The following is an 11,310-nucleotide window of genomic DNA, read 5'->3' on the forward strand; positions in this document are numbered from 1 at the left end:
TGTGTGTGTCTGATCTCCACAGTGTCCTTCAGTTGTCTTTGTATTTTTACTGTTAACTCAATTACCGGTATGGGCTTCTTTCTCCTAGCACGGTAAAATAATAATAATAATATTAACCTCCAGCTTTTGCCTGCTACAAAACTATGAAAACATATCAGGACTTGCATAAACAGAATGTATTACTGAAGCAGTTCACTTTTAACTATGACCAAAGCAATAACGGTAGCAGATATAAATGCAAATGTTGCTGCAATGTATTCTGGAACTTATAATAATAAATAACGTACACAGGCACTGAATCATAATGTTGAATTATCTTGACTTATACTGGTTGAACAGTACACTTCAACTTTTTGATGTTTAAATCCAACAGAATCCAAAATTTCTGAGAAATTATATCGCATACAGTTATTGTTGGATTTAAAAAACTGATTTTAAGTGGTTTTCCTCAATAGATTAAACTTACATATCTATTGATGCATTTTACATTTTCAGTATTTGTCAGTACAGTCTAAAAGGGTGATAATCTTTAAGCACAAATGCCAGCAACTTTCCCTGGAAAACTGTTTTATATATGATTTCAAAACATCTCAGTCCGAATGCACTTTCCTAAACAAATACTTCACCAAAATATTACAATGTGGGCATATTATTTCTACTTAATTTGTTAAACGAGTAACAATAACTGTAATGGCCTTGGTGTGTGGCTTGGCAGATAAGGGTGTTGTGTCTGTAATCAGAAGGTTGCTTGTTCAAATCCCATGGGAGATTTCACCATTGGCCCATTGAACAAGGCCCAAAAAAGGCTCTTGCCCAATAAACACATGTAATACTCTAGCTTCCAAGACCAGTATTACCTTGAGATTACATTAGTCTTTTTTGGTTCCGGCAGGTGGATGCCCATGGCAACATCCTGCTTACCAACCTTGGGATCCACAATGAGGTGAGTGGCGCAGAGATGCTGGCGGGTCTGGGGGACCCACGGGCCACCATGTTCTCCTACGACAGCGCCAGCATCCAGTACCGGAAGCCCATGGCCAGCCGGGACCTGTATGGGCGACCGGCCGTCGACCAGCCGCTGGGCCACAAGAAGAACAAACTACGCCGCAGGGCGTCCCAGCTCAAGGTCAAGATCCCCGACCTGACGGACGTGAACGCCATAGACAAATGGTCCAGGGTGATCTTCCCCATCACCTTCACTTTCTTCAACCTGGTCTACTGGCTCTACTACGTCCACTAGGGGGCGCCTTCTTTACACTTTATTTATTTTCTCCCTAAAGGCTGTCCATTAGGGGATTAACAAATTATATATATATTTTTCCTTTTTTTCAGAACTCTAAGGTAAGGTATTCAGCCATTGTTTATTTTTCCATAGCAGTATAATTTTACGAAGAATATCGGGCTGTATGCTTCACTTCAGTGTAAATATATTTTAATATATAAAACATAAAAATAACAGTATTATATTTTCCCATAACTGTACCTGCACATTGAAAATAGAATCACATGGACCTAGTATTTGAATAAGGCTCAGATGGATACAGAACCACTGTTTCTGTTCTGACGTTAGGAGGTCCAATCTGTTGGCATCTGACCTCGCAGATTTTGTGCCAAACCGGACTGTGATGACTTGAAGACTTGTGAACAAAACACTGTGTTATTTCTCTGTAAAGGGAAAACCCATTTGTATGTGGCAACAGGTTTCCATGTTCTGGATGCAGCAAGGATGCTCTGTTTAAGAAAGTAATTAGCTCTGACTCACTGACCTTTTGTTTCTGATGAATGTTTTGTTTTACCGATGTCCTGTGACAAGAAACTGCCCTGGCTGACGAACAGATTCTATTTTGTCTTCAGCAAGGGCGATTTGCTATCTTTTTGCGTTTGACGCAAGCAGTTATATATTCATTTCCCACTAGTCCTGCATATGCCAGCATTCATTCTTGCATGAAAACACTGAGCTTGTTTGATTGCTCAACCATTTAGCTTTTTAGATTAACCTGGACCAATGGAAGGCTTCATTGTTTAGTAATCGATTCCATTCTTTAAAAAAATATAGAATTTAGACACATGACTGCTATAAATTGGAATTCATTAGTCTGGGATTTTGTAAAATGCAACTTTCAGGTAAAAAAAAAATGTTACACTTTCAAGTCATTTACAAATAGACAAACAGAGTGTTCTTTGGAAACCACTGTAGAGATTCCTCAAAAAAAATACTTTCCAGGCATGATTACACCTTACTTTTTGAATGCAAAGTAGTGCTTCATCCATTTAATATTTTATGTAGTTAAAATATATAAATAATAGTTATGATGAAGAATGAAATTGAAGTGCTGTGGGACAAAATTTAATTTACATGCATTGAGTCAAGGAAAACCTTATTCATTTATTAAGCAGGTGCACTAATCTATAACACATTCTAACAACTACTTTTTTGATTAATCAATTGAGGACTTTATTAATTATAAGTCATGTACCTAGCACCCCTGAAAGGCATCATTAATTAGACCATTAACTATATGGTTGTGTAATAACATAAAAAAAGTGAATATGGATTTTGTTCAATGACTGAAGACAAATCATGGAGGGAAATTTGAATTTGAATGTGATCTGATACAGACCAGTGCCGGTGCAAACATGCCCATGTAATCCCAACGTGTAGAATGGAAAATTTTAGATCTTAATATATTAGTAATATGTGCCCTAAGAGTGTAATGTGAGTCTATGGAGTTCAGAATTGAAGAGTAAATTTCCAAAACTCTTTCCAGTTTTTGTTAGTTTGCAGATGAGACCACCAATGACCTAAAGCCAGGCTTCCTCATCATATGTTATCGTATTGGGGCCCAAAATTTACTCCATCCTCATCTAATCGAACGAAGAACTTTTGTTAAACGTCCAAAACTCAAGTCCACAGAATGTTTTATCAATTTTTTAAAAATGTATTCCGTGGACTGAGTTCTAGTCATGTCTTATTCCTCTTTATTTATCCATTCAGTTTAATGTGGTCCAGAGAAGTCCTCTGTAAATCTAATATGATATTGCTGTTAATTCACATTGTCAGAGAGTAAAATGTCAGTGCAGAGTTAGAACTTAAACAACTGAATCTTGTAATATATCATGGAATGGGGTAGAGCAAGGCACAGTTAAGGGTTCACATTAAAATTTGAGTGGATGGATCTTAACATAATCACATGGGAAAAGCTAAGAGAGAAATGTGAAACCCAGCAATTGCGGGAAGAGGAGTGAATAGGCTTATGTAGCACAGTAGGGAGGGGTTGTGGTAGAAACTAGATAACGATTGAGTTCTTGTCTTTTTTCACTCCCTTACAAAGTTTTTATTTTCTCTTTAAAAACATGCAATGGTGCTGGAGCCTTGCTTTGCCGTTTCTTCATTATAAGCCATCATCAGTGGAATTTCAGTTCTTTTTTTAAGAAATATTATGGGGTTGTGATGATAGGGTAGCTCATAGTGCCCTGGGGTGTTACAGCTTACTTTTTGTGAGTTGCAATCCACTGAAAGAGAAAAACAGCAACACTCAACTGGCCAACTGCGATCCATTAACTCTGATTCCGTGGAGTACAATCACTTTGCACTACAAAAAAATTGGAATTAATCAGAACTAAAAAGGATGTGAAGGTACCAGGGTTCATTAGACTGAATACAACAAATTAGGCATGTTTCAATAGGAGAAAATTAATCAGCAGTGTGCTCTTTTCTCATGGCTGATTATTGTGCCTTTAAACAAGAAACTAAATATTTTAACAGGGTTAACTTATAACTAGTCGATAGGCTTTAAAAATAATAAACTTGTACTTTTTTAAAAGAAGAAATAAACCAACAATATTGTTGACTTTTGTGATATATATGCTATATGTACTGTATATACACTCTAGTTATGACATTCCAGCATTATGATGACAATCTGTAAATACAACAATATAATCTTGTCTGCTGGTATGTTTTCTTTTCTTAGATTCTATTGTTACTAATGATGTTGTTACTGTTAGTGTAATTGTTGCTTTTTACATAGATCAGGGCTGCCCAATTTCAGTCCTGGAGGGACAGTCTGCAACAGAGTTTGCAGATTTCCCTGCTCTGTTCAGCTCACCAGCGAATTGCCAGGTTTGGTAGTTGTGTTTGAGCAGGGAAATCTACAAACTGATTTGGCAAACCGGGACGGGAATTGGGCAGTGCTGAAATAGATGCCGAAGGTGATTCAAGAGAAAATGATGCAGCACTGTATACCTGCCAGTAAAGGCCATTGATCTGATATTATCTTACCTTACCCTCAAACAATGATTTTGGGCATACTGTAAGAGCTGATGACTTCTTTCAAAGCTCTATAAGGAACCATCGTGTGTTGGGCTGCTGTAAATGTATGTGCATTCACCTTCTTAGTGCATTTGCCTGTACATTTTGAAGTGCAGGTTAGGTTTGTCTGTACATCTTGTGGTCAAAGTGGGGTCATAACAACGGTCCCAGCATACAGACTAATATCCCTCGAAGAGCAAAAGGACCAGAATGTGTGTTGACAAAACGACAAACGTCTCAGATGACATTTGCCCATGGAATGGAATTTCAACATGACTTGGAGATCGACTTGGAGACATTGTCACCTCCGCTTCGTAAAACACACATAAAACAGTGGGAGACAATGTACTGTAAAAACACTGTAACTTCTCTTGCAGAAGGACCTTTGGATCAAATCCCTCTAAGCACTACTACCTTAAGAACATGGTATTCCCTGGCAGATATCAACTCAGGGATGTCGCGAAATGCTAGCAAAACCAGTGAAAGTGGCAGCGAGCTAGAAGCAGTTGATTTGGTTGCAAAGCTTTGGAACTCACCTGCTCTACTGAATTTCCAGTCCCTGATGCCATATGTAAAACACATTTGTTTAAATATACCGTCGACAGCTTCTTGTAATCACTTTCAGACCTGAAGTAATGTTGATCATCCTTAGATGATAACAAAATCTGCAAATGAAAAAAAAAATCAATTTTTGGTTCATTGTGAAATATATGTACACTTCTCAATGCTGTAAAGTAACATGCTTTTGATATGACATAAACACAAAAAGAAATAAAATGTAGCGCTCTACTGTGAGTTTGCATCGATATCAATAAATACGGTTAAAAGCAACCTGCACCTATTACTGGCCACAACTTCTTTGAAAGTCATTTTACCAGTAACAAAGTACTGGTGTCAAAATAGATATACATAGTATACCTGTAGATGTGTATGTATGTAAATTGTGATTAACAGAATGAATACCTTCCTTGCTTTACTGTCTATTTATATTGATACAAAATAACTGTCATGTTAAAAACCTGCATTTGTTAAATTTAATTGATTCAAATTAAAGGTTATGAATTAAGTTTATTCCATAAAATTACACATTTTATCACAACTTATAGAATTGCTTACATACTGCACAGTACTGCATGTCCTGATATCCCTTAATTTTGTATAGGCCATCCTTTGGAAGGCCGGTAAAAATAACCTTTTCTGGTGTCTCCTCCAGAAAATATTTTTCCATATTCAAAGAGTTTTTTTACCTCTATATTTAGAGGGTAATTCTGAAAAACAGAAGCATATTATCAACTACATATTTTCGTATAAATTTTTTGCATCATTGTAAACAAACAATTAAATTATTTTAACTTCTATGAATCTATTAATATATTTTATTTGTATTATGTAATACCCTTCTTTGGGGGGCACAGTGGTGTAGTGGTTAGCACTGCTTCTGCTATGGCCCCATGTGTGCATTTTCTCCTTATGTCATCATCTGGGTTCTTTAGATTCCTTCACAGTCCAAAAACATGCTGAGGTGAACTGGAGTCACCCTTATGTGTGTACACAGGAATGCACCCTGAAATGGGTTGGTGCCCCGTCCTGGGTTATTTCCTGCCTTGCACCCATAGCTTCCACTTGTGAGCCTGGACAGCACAAACAGGTATAAAAATTGGATAAATTTCCTTATTTTTAGCTGTGAAACTACAGAACCGAGTAAAATATTTGTATGGTGGTCATGAGGTGCAAAGCACAACATATTACAGAAATGCAAAAAGTAAAACTGCAAAAAAAAAACACAAAAAAGTAAAACAAAAGATTTAGAAAACAAAAAGGAAAAACAATAACACCTGAAACAGTAATGTTTTCACAATTTTTTTCTGTGTTGTCAATGTTTTGTGTTGTCTTTATTTTATGTTTTCTTAATTGGTTTATTTTTTCAGAAATTTTTGCATTTACTTAATGTGTTGTGTACTTCTGGGATGTGTTCCATGCCACAGGGAGTAGTTAGCTAAATTGATTACAACACAGAATTATTTATATATTTGTCGATTTCATTACTTGGTATGTCCTCTTTTATTTTATTTTGTTTTATTTTATATTGTAAATCATCTTTCTTTTAATACATTACTTATTCCTTTTTATCCCAGATCATCTCATCTCATCTCTTTTCATCTATTAATTTATTATTATTATTCTATCCTACTGTTCTCTGTCTGTTTTTATCCTCCTTTCACATCCCACCATTTATACTTTTATTTTGTAGTTGCTTGTAGTTTTTCTTTATTTGTCTTCATCATATTTATCCATCTGTAATGACTTTATCTTTTCCTTCTTATTAACTCACCCTTCATAATTTTACTCACTACGCCTCTCGGGTTTCCTCATGCAAATTTCTGAGATCCATGGTAACGTTTCCTAAGTTCCTGTTTATATTGTCAGTTCCTGTTTTGATTTCTCTATTGTTTATTGTTATTATCTATCATTATTTAATTATTTATCTATTGATTTGTTTATTTACTTCATTATTTATAACTGTCTTTCATGTGTCTTGTCCCTTTATTTTATATACTTTGGGTGAGGGTGGCAGCAAGGGTGGGTTGATATTGTTTTTATTATGTAAAGCACTTTATGTTGCATTGTATGTGTAGGAAAAGTGCTATATAAATAAAGTCTAATTGATTGATTGATTGACTGATTGAAACTCCACTAGTTTTCCGGTTTTGTTTATCCTACAGTACTGCTAAGCTTAAACCAAACCTATAAATTTAGCTAGTTGGCTGGTCTGCACTGTAAGTTTTGTAGAGAGAACAATGTCAGCTGTGAGTTGTGACTTGTGGAAGGATTGATTGGAACTAAGTTGTGGAAAAAAAGTTTCATACTTACTAGCCTTGTTGGATTTTGGTCAGTGGCCACAAAGTCCTTAGGTGGACTCAAAATAATATGACTATGATTGGTGGAAGAAACAAAATAAGTAAAATAGGTAGCTGAATAATAACTAAATCCTTTAATTAGCTCAACGTGTATTGCCTTCTGTGGCCAGTTGTTGTGAACATGGCATCTCTGTTTTGAAAAACGGATCGACCCCAAAAGCACAAAACACATTAAGAAAACAAAACAAACAACAATAAGGAACCACAAAACAATTAATAACACACAAAAGAATTTAAGAGGACGCAAAGGTAACAGGTAATACTTTACAATACCGGTACACAAATTGGCATATATTAATAGTTGAACTGATGGTTGAGTCATGATGAGTTAATGCATTCACTAATGGTTAGAACATTAGTAAATACTGAAGCATATACCTTAATTACCTAATACACTATATATAAATAATCATTAGTAAGTGCTATTGTTAACTACTAATGCATTCATGACTCACTTTACAAATTAAGTGATTTTTAATAGCCTACTATCGACAGGGGCGGGCTTCTGCTTTTTGGGACCCCAGTCATAAAGTTACTTTAGGGCCCCTTGCCCCCCCCTCAGAGGTATCAACATGAAATAAATAGCTATCAAATAAAGTCACAATATAGTTGCTAGCTAGCTGGTTAACAAAATATGCTGCTTCAGCAAATCCTAAATAAAGAACATCCATCCATCCATCCATCCATCCATTTTCCAAACCGCTTATCCTACTGGGTCGCGGGGGGTCTGGAGCCTATCCCGGAAGCAATGGGCACGAGGCAGGGAACAACCCAGGATGGGGGCCAGCCCATCGCAGGGCACACTCACACACCATTCACACTCACATGCACACCTACGGGCAATTTAGCAACTCCAATTAGCCTCAGCATGTCTTTGGACTGTGGGGGGAAACCGGAGTACCCGGAGGAAACCCCACGACGACATGGGGAGAACATGCAAACTCCACACACATGCAACCCAGGCGGAGGCTCCAACCCGGGTCCCAGAGGTGTGAGGCAACAGTGCTATAAAGAACATTTATTTAATATTTATATCCATCTATGGGTGGCATGCTGGTGCAGTGGTTAGCACTGTTTCTGAACACCTCTGGAACCTGGGTTCCATGTGTGTGGAGTTTGCATGTTCTTCCCGTGTCATTGTGGGGTTTCCTCTGGGTATTCCAATTTCCCCCCACAATCCAAAACATGCTGAGGTTACTTGGAGTTACGAGCTAGTGAATAGTGTGTGTCTGGGCCCTGTGATGGCGATTGGTACCTCAGTCTGGGATGTTCTCTGTCTTCTGTATCTGTAGCCTCCAGGATAGCCTCCGGATCCCCCGGCAACTCTGTATAGGATGAGGGGTGTCGGATGAATGGATTTTATTTATTTTGCTTGTACTTCAACAATTTCACGCCTCTTTTCAGGACATACCTTACCTTGAACCTCTGGAAGGGTGCAGAGCTGCTCTGATGCTACCACATTAGTTTCAGTTTAGTACAGCAGGCCACATGACACCAAGCCCTGAGAAGATCCACATGTCAGCTACATGGAAACTGTACTCAACTCTCTGCAACTGCCACACAGAAAATGGGCATCCCTGGATTCTTGTGGACACACATATGATCTGGATTTGCTAAAACCTCACAATTAGCCACATTTTTATTTATGTATTACATCATTAAGTTAATGATGATGTGCCACATCAAGTAGTCATGATTTTATGATACTGAACCATTAATCAACATATGTACATGTCATTAGGTTATATATACTTAAGGGTCACTTCCATCCATCCATTTTCCAAACCGCTTATCCTACTGGGTCGCGGGGGGTCCGGAGCCTATCCCGGAAGCAATGGGCACGAGGCAGGGAACAACCCAGGATGGGGGGCCAGCCCATCGCAGGGCACACTCACACACCTTTCACTCACACATGAACTCCTACGGGCAATTTAGCAAGTCCAATTAGCCTCAGCATGTCTTTGGACTGCGGGGGGAAACTGGAGTACCCGGAGGAAACCCCAGGACGACATGGGGAGAACATGCAAACTCCACACACATGTGATCCAGGTGGAGACTCTGGGACCCAGAGGTAGCAACAGTGCTAACCACTGCACCACCATGACGCCCCGACATGTAAATCACTAGCTGACATATTAAGACTACATTAAATAGGGTGACCATACAATCCATGTCAGGGAGGACACTTTCAGGTAAGAAAGGATTTGTAATATATATATTTCAAAAGTAGACCATCCAAGGTTTCTGAGGGTTTGGCGAAATTTCTGTCAGATCCAGCCGGCAGGATCGCCGACTCCAGAGAGTCCAGTTGCCCTGTCCTGGCTGTCCCCCTGAATACTCTGGAGTAGGTCCAGTGACTGTAGCTCATGCATCTACAGTTTGCGAAACCAGTGACTCTATGGAGATTGGCAGGCAGTCTCAGACTCCTTGTGTTAATCCATTCATATTCACCATTTTATTGTTGCGTTTTGCACGCAGGCTGCCCAGCGTGTTTGATCTGACCTATCGGGGACAGTGTTATTCAGGGGAAACTGGTATGGTAACACAGCCTACAATTGGAGGGAATTGGCACCGAGATTTTTCATTGGCTTAGCTTAAAAATAATAAAATTATAATACAAATAGCAACACTAATGATTACATACAACAAAAAAGCATGAGCCCAGGAGTTACTTGTATTTTTATCATATTTAAATTCCTGATCATGTGGATGATGGTTTTCTTGCCCTGTCAAACACAATGCACCTCTTCTGTTGCCGCTATGTGTTTGTGCCTCGAATTCAAGCTGCTCTGGATGCCTGGAATGTGACTGCACTGTTTTGCTTATAATATTAAAGGGATTTCATTCATTCATGACCCAAACTGCTTTGTCCCTATTGCGGTCACAGGGAAAGTACATCATGCAAAATATAATTCATCAACAGGAAACTGTATTAGACAAAAAAAAGAAATGTTTCACACCGTATCAGCTTATGGTTTTATGTGAAACAGAGAGCACTGAATATGTCAGCCGCACATCACATCCTATCTGGATCAGGCGAGAGAGGATGCCAAGAATATCCACACGGTGCATGGAAGCCCTAACCCTGTTCCATTGCACCCGATGCCCTCTTGTCTGCAAGCTCCCCTTCACTAGCCTGTATCCAGCGTGAGGCATGTGCTTTTTTATTTCAGTGGTCGAGTTCGTCATCAGAACATGTGCTGTATTCTGCTCTGACAGAGATGTCTGATTCTGCCATTCTTCTGAACAGGGTACTTGTGGACACACCCATTACTTTGGCAATGCATGGCACAGGAAGTCCTATTTCTAACTAATGTGTCTTGCAATCTGCAGACATTCCCAATCTTGGCCGTCCAGTTTCTCCATGTCTGACTAACACAAACTGTTTCGCTTTTCCTCTACAACCAGTTTCAGTAGGTCAGTCAGGGCATTAACAAGAGGCTCTGGGACAGCAATCTGGTTGGAGAAGCACTGAAAAGCACAATCTCCGGGAAGTATATGAATTCTAGGTAGTCCAGATCAATGGGGTCCTGACTCAGAACATGTTCAAGACGTAGTTAAGTCGCTCCAACATGGTCCGTATCACCAGGTCCTATGGGGAGAAAAATAATGTATGCAGTGAAGAACAAATACACAGTGTTTTAGGCAAAACCTTAAACATATATTACTTGTTCTGACTATAAGACATCTATAATAAATGCAAATACAATGCAGCATATATAAATATGCATTGCTTCAAATTCTGCAATATTCACAAGCCAGAACAAAACAGCCTCAATATCTAGTGATCTCTGTTTATTCATGCACTTCATCCATTTATAACGGACTTCAGGGGACCTGGCAAAACTAACAGAAATGTATTGGTTTTATTCCTTAAAGTTTTCCACTAGCTCACTTGATTAATGAATTACTGTAGTTTTGATGATTTGGTTTTGTTTTCTGAGATATCTTTCGGAAATAATTCTTTGTTCTTTGAAGTAATTCTAAGCTTTATTAGCGAAAGTCTTTAGTTCATTTGCAGGATAGAAAATGTTAATGTAAGGTTAATGTTAGCTACCTTCATTTGATGCCTCAAATTCC

At 38.5% G+C, this 11,310-nt stretch overlaps 1 protein-coding gene across 1 annotated transcript in view; it reads left to right on the top strand.

Moving 5' to 3' along the window:
• Positions 1 to 6,878, top strand: part of LOC125723170 (gamma-aminobutyric acid receptor subunit beta-1-like) — an 86,424-nt gene extending 79,546 nt beyond the window's left edge. Inside the window, exon 9 of the mRNA XM_048999572.1 lies at positions 893 to 6,878. Coding sequence (XP_048855529.1) covers positions 893 to 1,240 — 348 coding nt within the window. The 3' untranslated portion in view covers positions 1,241 to 6,878. The remainder of the gene's footprint in view (positions 1 to 892) is intronic.
• Positions 6,879 to 11,310: the final 4,432 nt, after the last annotated feature.

This window comes from Brienomyrus brachyistius, unplaced genomic scaffold (assembly GCF_023856365.1).
Source record: "Brienomyrus brachyistius isolate T26 unplaced genomic scaffold, BBRACH_0.4 scaffold46, whole genome shotgun sequence".
Classification (NCBI taxonomy): domain Eukaryota; kingdom Metazoa; phylum Chordata; class Actinopteri; order Osteoglossiformes; family Mormyridae; genus Brienomyrus; species Brienomyrus brachyistius.